This window comes from Rhipicephalus sanguineus, chromosome 5, assembly GCF_013339695.2.
Source record: "Rhipicephalus sanguineus isolate Rsan-2018 chromosome 5, BIME_Rsan_1.4, whole genome shotgun sequence".
NCBI lineage: Eukaryota > Metazoa > Arthropoda > Arachnida > Ixodida > Ixodidae > Rhipicephalus > Rhipicephalus sanguineus.
Window position 1 is genome coordinate 80,200,937 of NC_051180.1, and position 13,619 is coordinate 80,214,555.

Genomic DNA, 13,619 nt, shown 5'->3' on the forward strand with positions numbered 1-13,619 from the left:
CAAGAGGAAGGTATATAACAGCTGCATCTTACCGGTACTTACCTACGGAGCAGAAACCTGGAGACTTACAAAGAGGGTTCAACTTAAATTGAGGACGACGCAGCGAGCGATGGAAAGGAAAATGATAGGTGTAACCTTAAGAGACAGGAAGAGAGCAGAGTGGGTCAGGTAACAAACGGGGGTTAAGGACATCATAGTTGAAATCAAGAAGAAGAAATGGATATGGGCCGGGCACGTAGCACGTCGGCAGGATAACCGGTGGTCATTAAGGGTAACTGACTGGATTCCAAGAGATGGCAAACGCGTGAGGGGGAGACAGAAAATTAGGTGGGTAGATGAGATTAAGAAGTTTGCAGGTACAACGTGGCAGCAGAAAGCACAGGACCGGGTTGATTGGCGGAACATGGGAGAGGCCTTTGCCCTGCAGTGGGCGTAGACAGGCTGATGATGATGATGATGATTGTGGAGACTGAGATACGCTTTGAGTCAGCTAAAGCGCAACGTACCTAAACGACTCCGCTTAGAGATCATTTTATTACGCCCACAATTTCCGTGCTTCACGTTAAATACGTGCCTTCCATGACATCGAGCTCTTATCTCCCGAAATCTCTCGCGTCGCATATCCGAACGCAAAATGAAGAGGCAAAATCAGGCAAAACTCTTAAGCGCGGACTTTTTTTCATCTTGAAACGGCAAAATGAAGAGCTCTCTCGGCTAAGTGGTTGCATTAGCAGGCTTCAAACTTTCTTCCTTTTTCTTCTCCGGGAAGCGAAGCCGTACCTACGTACGCTATGGGAAAGCTTGCTTCGTTAAATTCAACGGAGCTCGTCACAAAGTTGAGAGCATACGGAGAGCCCCAGAAAATCTTCCCGATAGTACCCCGATATCCCGAAAAGAATGGGGCGAAAAAAAAAAGGGGGGGGGGGGCGCCTTCCTTCTCAACAGCTCTTCAGCGCCAATGAAGTATAACGCTAACAGGGCCGCCAAATTCGGGACAAAAATTTTCGACAAAGCCTGCCTAAAAGGTTTTCGATAGAAGCGCCATAACGCGTGGCTCAGAAGTGGTGAGCGCGAGTTCATCGCCGTTTTTTTCTATATTTTTTCTAGGTTCGCCCGTGAGAGGTGTTATATCTCATCGCAAAAAAAAAAAATCGAGCTAAGAAACGGTAAGAAAGTTGATTTAGAGAACGAAGGAGGCCCAGTTCGGGCTGGCTCAGCAGAATTTGCCGCCGTGCACCTAGCTCCTCGCGTGCGTTAGCTTGAAACCTTTCGACCCAGGTCTTCCGCGCTAGACGGTAAAATAAAGAACAACTTGGTAGGAGGAGGTCGGCGGGGTTGGGGGGCAAAGTTCATAAAGCGAATATTTTTGCTGATTTCGCTCCTTCTTCGCTCTGTTGCGGCCGAAATTCTGCCACATTTCCAAATATTTCTATTTTTTATCGATTCCCATTTGTTTATTTCCTTAAGTAAGAAACGTTTCCAGCGAGAACATAGACTGGGTGTTTGTTTTTTAACGCCGTTTGCATGGCCTTCGCTCGGAGGTAACCTCTCGTTCCTTTAGGGTTTACGGCGTGTGTTTTCCTCGCCGACGCGGCTGCGTCGGCATAGCGCGAATTGGGGAAAGGGAGAGAGTCCCGCGCGGAGAAACTTCGCGCGCCGCTGATTTCTGCGGAGTTAACGCTTTCTCGCGGAGCGAACGAGAGCTGCGCCGGGCGCAATGTCAGGAGCGGATCGCCGGACTGGAAACAAGAAGTGAGACCCTCCCGCCGCGCGATGCTTGTCTGTGTAAACAACGAGAAGTCCTTGGTCGAGAAGCAGCGACGACGCCTGCGAAAACAAAAATAAGAAGGCAAAGAGCGAGAAAGGTTGAAACCGGAAGCAAGGTATAGGGCAAATGTCGGAGGCGAAAATCTCGTTTAGGAGAGCCGAACCCACCATGGTAACTGCTTTCGGAGACAAAAAAAAAAAAGAACGCAAAGAAAGAGAGAAAGAATGAAAAGCGAATCTCGCATTGCTGGCTCGGAAACTTTCTCGTCGACTCTTCCGGTACAAAAGGCGTTGCCTCGGAAAGCGATGTTTAATTTAAGATAGACCGGCGCCGGAGACGCGGTCTTCTTAGACGCCTGCTCCATTGTCCCGGCCGGTTTCGCTTGTGTTCCTGTTATCAGCGTGACAATTCTTCATTCGTAAGCGTCTGCTTTTTTTTTGTATCGCATCAGACCCAGAAGAAAGGGCACGGAGAAAATGTAAACGTGTTCTAGAAGATGGTCGGTAAATAAAGCTGAAAAACTCAACAGCACGATCGAAGCTCAGGCGAAGAAGGCGTCGTACTGCGCGGACTTCAGGTGGGAAATTACCTCCACGGCAATCTACGCTTAGAGCGATCTGTCTCTCGACATATACAAGAGACTTTGATTTCTGCTACATGCGAAGCGCCCCCGGTCGTACAGAGTGGGATTACAACGAGTACCCACAGGAAACTCCCATCCAAGTACCAACGGAAGTCCAGTGGGAGGCTCAGCTTATGAGAGCGAGTCCTGAAGGCCAACTATCGCTGGCGAGCAGGACCAGGCTATAAGCACAATCAGACGGCTACATAAATCAAAGTGGCCCCCGCCTCAGGACATTAACAGTTTGGCCTCCGAAATAAAGTTAGTTCCCTGATCCTAACACCAACCATCTTCCACAAAAATCAATACGGATAAGTGCTGCGAGTGGGGCTAATCGGTGATGCGTAAGGAAATAAAACCAAGTCCATCTCCATACGCCTGATTATCGATGAGCAAGCGTGGCTTTTCTTACAAGAACGCTGACTTCAGTGGACGCTGAAGACAAAGATCGTCACGTACCCCCTTTTAAATCTCCTTGCGTACCCCTAAGCGTCATCGGTGCGGCAGCGATGAGCGTAGTGTTGGCCAAATGCGAGCAAACAAGCGCGAACGCTATGACGGTCCGAGAGGTTTCGCGACTCTACGTATGCGTCACCTTTGGCAGCTGTTTTATTTATTCTTTTTTTTTTGTGCGGAGCATCTGTGACCTTTAAGTGGGATTACAACGAGTACCCACAGGACAGCATTTACCTTTAGCTTTTTAGTACGCATGATGCAACTCTTTTTTATCGTCTAAGCCACACCATTTGTTGCTCTTCTCCTCCTCCACTTTGGAAGAGCGTGAATAGGGGGCACATAATGACGCTGCCACTGTGCCACGGTGGTCGAGTGGTTAGAGCATCGGCCTCCAATGCGGGTTCGATACGCAGGGCCGCCGGGAACCTATCGGTTTTTCTAATCGGAAGAGAGGTACCCAGGCATGTCGCTCGGTGTTGTGGGTATTAATTTCTGTCGGGAAGGTGACCTCTCCTTTCCTCCGTCTTCTTTCTATTCCCTTTTTCTCCGCCAACGACGCTGAGCCATACTTTCTTGCAGAAATATGCATGTTTCTAATCCTGAAATCGCTACTACTGAGGAAGTCAGGTGCTTCCCTGACAACGACGAATTATGAAAGGCTGCTTCGCGCATGCACATCATTGAACAGGCTGTCGGTGACTGCGATGGACTTTAAGCGATAAAATGAGCATACCGTTTCAACAACAACAAAAAAAATCTTCATCGAAAAAGCGGCAGCCACGGAGCAAATGCCACATGAGACCGTAGGCAGCATTTGATGCAGCGTAGGCATTTTTTAACACGAAAGTGTTTTATGCCGGGGTCCACCACAGTTCCACTGACGCATTTCCGTCACGGATATGACGTTGTAAAATATAAAGACTAACATATGGCAAAGAAAAAACTATAAGAAAAAGTTCCGTCACCGGGAGTCGAACTTACGACCACTCGATCGCCAGCGCGCAGCGCGAAACGACTCCGCCACAGACGGCATGTTCTCTGCTATGCTAACGGCGAGCTATTTATGTACACCATTTGCCGATGGCAGTACTCAGAGATCGGCGGTACAGCGTGTTTTCGTTATCACTAGCGAGATGGCGCGAAGGGCTCGAAGAGCGCGCTTTAAAAGTCGTCCCCCACGCGGATTAGCGCGCGCCTCGACAGGGCGTGGTCGCTCGTGCGGGCGCTTATCTCGTGATCTCGGCGGTTTGTACGTCTTGTGCTCTGCCTGCAAGTTTCCGTTGAGAGCACGAAGGTCACCTCGCTCACTGCAGCAGCCGCTTTTGCGAAAGGAGCGCGCTGCACACACAGAAATAAGTTAAAACTGTGACAGCTCGCGCTCATCCTGTGTATGTTCGTTCCGCGAGTTCTTTCTGCTTGAGCAGCGCATTGCAAGTTTCGAGCGGCTTTCCGTTCTTCGCGTAACATTACAATTTCATGCTGTAGCATTCATTCCTTCGCGCTTGGGGCGAAGGAATGCACAACATATGTTCAACTACGTCTGTGAAGGCACGTTTCACTTTCGTGTTATACCGATTCCTATGACAGAGGGATCAGCCATGTTTTTTCTTTTCTTTTCGCGCCAATGAAGAAACACATCGGAAGAGGCGAAGGTGAAAGCGTGATCAAGGACCGAGATAAAAGATTCCCTCAGACGTGGCGGCCGCTCTTTCATAGATTTTGTTTTTTTTTTTTTTTTTTAGACGGTACGCCCCTATCATCATTAAGCGTCCATCGTAGTCCCCGATATATCCTGCTCAATCGACCTTCGTGCGCAGAGGAGCCTTTGATAATTCGTTCAACTTACATATGAGGGCACTAAAAACGCTGCGCGTTAGGCTGCAGTCACGTGATAGTTCTTAAAATCCGCGCGATTTAAAAAAGGCCGTAAAAAATTTAGCAGGGCTGTTATCTTACCACAGACCGAAAAATTCGATGTTTCTGAACAGCCACTACAACTTTCGTATTGAAGACATTTCTCTAGAGCTCCCATTTAAAAAGTTCATTAAGCAGTCTTTTTTAATTGCCGAGCTTTGCGGAGCGGAAAAAATATTCTGACGTGCTTATATGGCTCAGAACAATACTGCGCTAATTGAAGACGCGTAGCGCCTATGCCTAATTTTTTAATACTTGGTGCTTTTTTATCTGAAACGCCCTGCATAGGTGTAGTTATGCGATATATATAGTATGCGCAATGTTGTACTGGGGCAGTATGTTGGTTATAACGCTGCCTTGACAGTTGTTTTAAGTTTTTCTTTATGTTGTACGCAGATTAAGGAAGGAAAGAAAAAAAGTCACAGTTTCGCCGCAAGGGCGAAGCAATGAATGCGATAGCAAGAAATTAATGCTATACGAAGTGAGGCTCGCCAATGGATACTCTCAGTTTGAACAGCGCTCCTGTTGCAAAGGCGGCCGAAGCAGCGAAGGAAACTACCGTGCTTCAAGTGTCGAGCTGTGACACTTGATAGTTCGCGCTCATCTTCTGTTTGTTCGTTTAGCGGCGTCCCTTGAGCTCGAGTGGCTTTCGTACGCTCCGTAACATGAGCGCGGACATCACGGTGAAAGTTTGAAACACTACTCTTCCCCTCACCACGAGAAAACCGCGCCAGCAGGCAGCGGAAGGGCGAGGTTCTCCCTGCGCAAGTATAAGAAGCGAGCGAGCTCGCCGATGACTTTTCAATGCGCCCGTCGCGCTCGTAGCGCCATCTCGCTGGTAATGAAGAAACGCTTATTGTCGCCTGCCGTCTCTGAGTCCGCACAGCGGTAAATGGTGTGTATATAACGCTCGCTGTTAGCTACGTGTAGGATCTGCGTTTCGTGGCGTAGTGGATAGCGCCACTCGCTGCGGAGCAAGAGGTCCCTGGTTCGATTCCGCGGTTTGGAAGCATTTTTCTGAATTACTTTTCTTTGGGGCTTTTATAGATATATACATACTTATACATATACGGTGCATGACGGCGGCGACGGCGACGGCAAAATCCAGCCGAGACTGTACATATAATTGCTATCGCAATGAAAGAAAAGGGAGAAGGCAGGGAGGCTAATCAGAAAAACTTCCGGTTGTGGACCCTACACTGGGGGACTAGGGAATGGGAAGGGGAAGATGAGAAAGAGAGGAGGGAAGAGAAGAAGAAGAAAGAAAAGGAGAGGCAGTGAGTCCACTGCAGCGTGCGGGACTGCACCACAAGTAAGAGGCGTTCGCACAAGCCCATCGTCCTCAAAAAGCGCAAGAGTGCCTTCACTGCCTTGCGCGCCGTCGAGAGATGGGGTCGGTGTCGTAACAGCACCTGCACGGAAAGTGGCCGATCATCCAGTCGTCGCAGTGCGTCGGACGCTACTCGCGCATCACATCAGGAAGCAAATATAGTACCAATTCCGTCTTCTAGGACGGACGCTGCGAAGCAGATTCGACAACTGGCCCACAGTTTTACACTGGCGGAGTGGAACCCGCCAAACATAAGGCATACCTGCAGACTGCATCAACTGAACCCTTCACTGCAACTCCGACCTCCGTCTGGGCTGCATGGACGCGAAGCTTCGCTTCTCTAACGCCTTTGACTGGGAGTTGCTCTCACGAAGCCATATACAACGTCAATCGGAACGATTAACAGTGCGGCAAGCGATGTTTGCGGCACCGAAGAAAATAGCCACCATTTGTTGTGCGTACGTGGGCGGAGCCACCGACTTAGCCTGAGGGCTTTGCCCTCGGGCCGTAGTTTCTCTGGACCATAATAAAGTTCTTGCCATGCCATGCTATGCCATTTTTGTGCCGCTGTCCTCAATCTGCCTCGGAGAGAAAAGTACGCGGATTTAAAAAGAAGCTTTCGCAAAATTACTTGATGTTAACTGTGGAAATAACACTCAGAGCGACATGCTTCAGTACGGACAAAAACTAAGAACACCTTTGGTCGATGAAAGATAAGTGAGACCAAACACGTCGGAACTAGAAGAAAAAAAAAATCCGCGGTGGGATTTTTGTAGCGTTAGCTACACTGGCCTAGCCGAGCCAGTTTCGCGTGCCTCCTCAAAAGCCGTGCTGCGCATGCGCGAGTATCAGTGATGTCACACAGCTTGCGCACTGAAGCCGGCACCTCCCGCGCACTCCGCCGCCGCCGCGCGCGACTCCCCGCCGCCGGTCTAGAGTATACTAGTTCTAGTACACTCTAGCCGGTCTGCGCTTTCAAGAGGAGTGACGTCGTAGCTATGACAGACGTACTGGCGCCGGCGCGCGCGCAGCTCTTCACCTTCGCTGTGCAGTCGCCGTCTGACACTGCGCTGGAGCCGCTTGATAGAGCCTCTCACTGGCGTTTGCCAGTGTGGTATAGCCATACAGGAGGAGAGTGTAAATGCTGCTCAACGGCGCAGAAGAGCGGAGAAGCTTAAGTCATCGGATCCCGAAGTAGTTGCCTGGCAAAATAAATATACATGTGCCACATAATACGTATATCGTGTGTGTGTCATTGGAGTAGCAGTAAGCATGATAATCAAGCTAATCCTAGACAATCGGGAAAGCTAAGAATAATCAGCTGAACCTTTGCTAACGCTACGTTATCCTGGCATAGCCGAGCTAAGCCACTGCAACATTTTTTTTCTCTTTTTTTTTCTTTCGTCTTCCATGGAACTTGACTTGTGAAACAAAACTCCTGCTGCGAGTAAGCCAGCAATGAAAAAGCGAACTCAAGAGCGAACTTCGGTTAACGTAACACGAAACCCGCTTTGTTTAAAATCAGGGAGGAAGCGGCTGGTATATCGGTCCTTTATTTTATTTCTATTTTTTCGTATTATCGGTGGTAAGATCGAAAGTTGGTGGTATGCCTAAGCGAAGAACATGGGCAAATAAAAATCCAAACATACGAATGAAATATAACTGCTCGCTCCAACTTTCCCACCCTCATCCTATCGAGAAAACCTGTGCGGATAAAAAAAAAGCTTACTCACTCGCGTAGTTTGCGCATACGTGATCTTTGTTTTTCCCTAATGGTTTCTCTGGAGATATCAACTTACTTCCACTGGCAGTGACTAAACTTCCGAAAAGAAGTTTAGGTAAGTTTAATCGGAAGAATCGACTTGCTGGCTTGTGCATGACTGAGTGATTAAAATATCATACATGTGCTCTCGCTTAGTTGAGGTATGCAAGCCAGCACTGTATGAACAGGTGGAAAGGAAATAATACTCATTTCCATTAACGTCCCAGCATGACCTGGCGTTGGAGATAGATAGATAGATAGATAGATAGATAGATAGATAGATAGATAGATAGATAGATAGATAGATAGATAGATAGATAGATAGATAGATAGATAGATAGATAGATAGATAGATAGATAGATAGATAGATAGATAGATAGATAGATAGATAGATAGATAGACAGACAGACAGACAGACAGACAGACAGACAGACAGACAGACAGACAGACAGACAGACAGATAGATAGATAGATAGATAGATAGATAGATAGATAGATAGATAGATAGATAGATAGATAGATAGATAGATAGATAGATAGATAGATAGATAGATAGATAGATAGATAGATAGATAGATAGATAGATAGATAGATAGATAGATAGATAGATAGATAGATAAAGAAAAGTAGCACTGAGTGCGATGTTCGAGTCCTCTCATTCTTGTCTGTTTCCAATATTTTCGCACAGGTTGCAGCGTCTGTCGGGCGGACGAACAGGAGTACCGGCTGACACGCTACCTCATGTCCAACTACGACCCGGCGGTGCGGCCTTCTTTCAACTCTTCATTGTCACTGCGCGTGGACCTGGACCTGTCACTGCTGCAGCTTCTCGACGTGGTCAGTACGCCGATGATCCTTGCTCTATTTCAAAGCTCTGCAATGCATGCCTGTGGCCGCCCCACCTGGTCCTCTCAGTGTGGCGCTATAGTCAGCAGCAACAGCTTTACGGCGGAGCTGTTTTGCTTTTCGTTATGCCTTCACGCGTTCGGGAAAACTATCGTCATCATAAATGGCCTCTACGTTCTTGCTCGGCCGCCGCGCGCTCTCTTCGTCCTCTTCTTCATCTTATGCATCTCTCCTCGAACAAGCGCGCCAGGTGCGCGCTGTCCTGCTGCGCCAATTTGTCAAGCGTAGAATCCGATAACTCGTATTATGGGCGAGAGAACTACTACAGAGAGAAAAACATAACGGGAGAGAGAGAGTAAAAAGATAGAAAGAAAGAGATATAGAAAGAAAGGGAAAAAAAGAGAAAAAATATAGAAAGACAGAGAGAGAACGAGATAGAAGGCAAAGAGCAAGACAGAAAGAGAAAGAAGGAGAGAGAGAAAGAGAAACAAATAAAAACAGATAAAGAAATAGAGAGAGAGGGGGGGGGAGTGAGAAATAGAGAAAAAAGGGAAGAAAGCGAAGAACATGCGAAGAGCTGATGGCAGGGGTGCGTCACCAGGTTTTAAAAAAGAGCCGTGTCTCCCCAGAAGGCAAACAGCAGTCGCTGCACTTTCCTCTCGATTGCCGCGGGCCCTCCGGAAAAAAACGACGTCTTCAAATGTTTAATGCCTCAGACCACACTTTTGCAGGGTGCAGACTGTCGCTTCTCTCTCCGTATGGAACTGTGGGGCATAGCCAAATGAAACGTTCGACGTCGCCGACATCGCCGCAGATGGCACAGAGCAGGGAAGCGCAAATCGCAATCTGCGAGCATTTCCGCCTCGTGGTTAGTGTTTTCCTACGTCAGACGTTTCCTCTAGGTGGCTCCGCCGGCGCCGTAGTCTAAAACATAAAGTAACTTCACAAAAATTCATCCCCAAGTACCCCCGAATTAATATTAGCTCCTTAGTGCACTGATGCTTCGTGCTTCCGTAGCAGTTGCAGCTGTAATGATGAATTGGGGCTGCATAAACGACGGTCGGAGTTTTAGCGGGACGTTCCAGATAACTAACGGGGTTTTGTTAGCGCTATGTAAAAATTTCCTAGCAGCGTTTAAACCTTCGCCACGTTAAGACTGTCAATAAGTGCCTGAAACTTAACGTTCGATCGTTGGCACAGACAATGTGATGCGACATGAAGACACCGTGATACGCCGTGAACGCGGGAAATTTTTTTTAATTATTGCTCTACAGCTGTTCGTTAAAGGAGGTGCGAGCTGGAGTAAAGAAAAACGGGCCTTAGTAAAAAGCACCAGTTCCAAACAGAAAGGTTTCTTAACACGTTTTCATATAAACGTTCTAAAGCTATGTAGAACTATTAATAATAATAATTGCTGGGATTTAGCGTTCGAAAACCATGATACGATTATGAGGGACGCCGTAGTGGAGGGTTCCGGAAATTTCGACCACCTGAGGTTCTTTAATGAGCGCCAAAATAAAAGTGCACGGGCCTCAAGTATTTTCGGCTCCATCAAAAATGCGGCCGCCGCGGCCGTATGTAGAACTGTTAGTAAGGTGAGATTGTAACCTGTCATTGTGTGGGACATTTACTGAAAAAAGCCAGCTAATGGACAACGCCACTTACGAACGAAAACGCTGCCGTGGTGGTACATTGGTTACGGAGCTTGATTTTTCGATGGAGGCGGAACGCTAAAGGCCCGTATACTTAGATTTAGACGCACGTTAATGAACCCGAAGTGATTGAAATTTGCGGAGCCCTCCATTACGGCGTGCCTCATAATCATATCGTGGTTTTGGTAAGTAAAACACGAGAAATTATAATTAGGAGCGAAAATCTTTCTAGAATCGATTCCTGCTGTTTTTCTTCAACTAAGGGCGCTTCGACACTGGCACTTTATTTTTATTTTTTCTCGCGGATCTACGCGATCTTTTCGTTATTTAAGTTTGGTCGGTGTCTTGCCATCGGAAATATTAATTTCACCAGCAGTGTTTCATGAAAGCAGAGGCAAGTTTTCTCCACGCATTCACGGTGTGTCCTAATACGACCTGCCTCCAAATGATACTTCCTTGTAATGTTCTTGTGCTTGTAACTTTCCTGTCGATGGAACTTAAGCAACGACTTCCTTATTTACATGGGTCACGTAGTCGGAAAGCGCCAGAACGGAAAGATCAAGTGCTTCAGACATTCCTAATGAAATGTCAATAATTCCCATGATGGTAATTAGAGCCAAGGCGGCTCGAAGCGACCCAGGCGAAGACTCGGTGTTGACATCGAGAAATCAATTTGGCTTGACTTCAAAGGAGCATGCAGCCTTCTTTCTCTCTTTCTTTGTAACCTTGCTTCACTTTGCATAGCTGAAAGCACCTTGTTCGCCTCGTTTTAAAACACGCTCGCATCTCTGCTTACCGTGGTTTAACTTTTATTTTTCGGCATGCTACGACGCTGCAGTCTAGTCCCTCTGAATTTCCCTTTTATATTTCCACCTTTACTTTGCTTCTTCCTGTCTTCCTTGCCATCTTTCTCTTTTTTCTTTCTGGAAGCGTTTCAATCCGGCTACCGCGAAGCCTCACGATATTAGCGATACATTCAAACACTGACTGAGAAGTGCTGTCAGGTGGCATGGCAGCAACGTGCGGAAGGTTCACTGCTAGCAGAGAAGCAGAGAAAATGAGGGGGAGAGGCAGGAAGGCTTGCTACCCGAGATTACGGAAAGCGAGAAGGGTAATAATAGAATAGGTAAGAAAAAAATGTAAGAACAAAAAAATTCGGCAGATCCCACGTACCATGGGAATCGATGCTATGCGAAGCATGCGCGGGTGGTGACTGTGGCGTAATTTTGCACACTGAACAAAACGTTATGGAATGTCGCTAGAGAAATGTGGAAGTGGTATACGCACACTCATATGCTGAAGAGTCGCATTTTTATTATATAACCAGTCATTTACTCTTGCGTAACAGTGCCAACAACAACATGGGTGTTACCAACACCAGACGCGGTAAGCTGATTTGTAGAGCATACAGGGTGTTTCAGCTAAAAAGCACCAAGTATTAAAAAATTAAGCATGGGCGCTACGCATCTCCAATAAACGTAGTATTGTTCTGAGCCATATAGAGCAAGTCAGATTATTTTTTCCAATCCACTAAGCTCAGCAATTAACAAAGATTGCCTAATGAACTTTTAACACGAAAGTGTTTTATGCCGAGGTCTACCAAGATTTCAATGACGTATTTCCGTCACGGAAATGACGTCGAAAAAAAGGTACACTAATAGATGGCAAAGAAAAAAAGGTTCCGTCACCGGGCATCGAACCCACGACCGCTCAATCCGCAACAACAGATGCCGGGCACGCTATCCACTGCGCCGCCGTCACAGATTCCAGAGGCCTTACAAACGCGCCTTTTATATCTGCCACTCTCCTGGCTAGCGAGGTGGTGTTGCCCTCTGGGAGCGGTAAGGTAAAGTAATTCGTCATTACTATGGCCTCCGCGATTAGCACCTGCAACGCGTTACACGTCCGTCCCATTCGGCGCGTTTTCAATAGAAGTTCAATTTTGTCAATGCCTTAACACACCGCGAGGTGGCGACATTGGCCCAAGCGCGGTAAAAGCGTCGGCCACGCTCATAGCATCACGCTATATATGTTCTAGTTCACTATACATCACGCTAATCCAAACCAAAAATAGCTCTGCGACGCGCGCTTGCCACACCTGGCTGTAACACCACGTTCCATGCTCACGCGCTCGCCCCGGGAAAAATCGCTGCCGGGCTACCGGGGCGGCACGATGCGCTTTGCGTTTCCCTCTAGTCCGGCCGTGGTGTTCAATCGCATTTTAACATGCCGCGGGATGGCGACCAAGTTCTGCGTCCAATATGCGACGCTCTTCTGGCTATCACACCTCGTTCTCTGATTACGCTTTCACCGTTAACTACTAAAGCTACCACAAGGGCTTGTTTAATCATTTAACATGGACGTTAGTCGTCGGGATGGAGATGTACCACCAGTCATCAAAGTAGGTGCATCCACATTAAACGGTGCTATAGCTGCCATACATCAATATACATTGTACAAACTCTCTCATATCAATGTACAGTAAACATTCAGTTACTTCTGTAAGGGCACGCTTTACTTTCGTGTTATTCCGATTCCTATGACGGAGGGATCAACCGTGTTTTTTTTTAATATTGACTCTAGAGAAAAATCTTCAATGCAAAAGTTGTAGCACTTGTTCTGAAACGTCAGAATATTTTATCCATGCTATTATAACTGCCAATCCGATAAGCTGGGTAATTAACAAAGACTGCCTACCTAACCTTTAAAATAGTAACTATAACGAAAAACATTAACTAGGAAAGTTGTAATGTTTGTTAAGCAACTTCGAATTGCTTCATCTGTGCTGAGATAACTGCCCTGTTAAACTTTTTTCCAGCTTTTTTCTAGAGTGCGCGAAATTAAAAAAGTATACTTGGCGCAAGTTAGCTGAAACACCCTGTATATTCTTCAATACTGGATAGCGCCAATCCTAACAGGACAAGGAAGAAACACAGATGCACAGGACAGGCGTTACTCGCAACTAAGCTTCATTCAGGAAAGTTTCCCTAGATATATACGGGTCATTCCATGCCAACTGTCCCAGTCAGGGCGCTCGACAAAAATGAATTTCTCTGAAAAAATCTGAGAAAATTACACACGTATAGACATTAGATCTGCAGTATTTTCCCAAACTATTTTGAGCGGAAAAAAATTTTTGGGCACGTGAGCGTCATTTGAACTTCTCGATATGGTGGAAAACCAGGTACGAAAGAAAAATTCGCTATAAATGGACCGTTTTACGCATTCATTTGAAACTAGCTTTTTTGTGTTTTTAGAGCATCGCGCT

The 13,619-nt window shown here is 46.9% G+C and overlaps 1 protein-coding gene across 1 annotated transcript in view; it reads left to right on the plus strand.

Annotated features, from left to right (window-relative positions):
* LOC119394751 (neuronal acetylcholine receptor subunit alpha-10-like) overlaps positions 1-13,619 on the plus strand; it is a 387,146-nt gene that overhangs the window by 345,108 nt on the left and 28,419 nt on the right. The window contains exon 5 of the mRNA XM_037662057.2: positions 8,542-8,690. Within this exon, the coding sequence (XP_037517985.1) occupies positions 8,542-8,690 (149 nt within the window). The remainder of the gene's footprint in view (positions 1-8,541; positions 8,691-13,619) is intronic.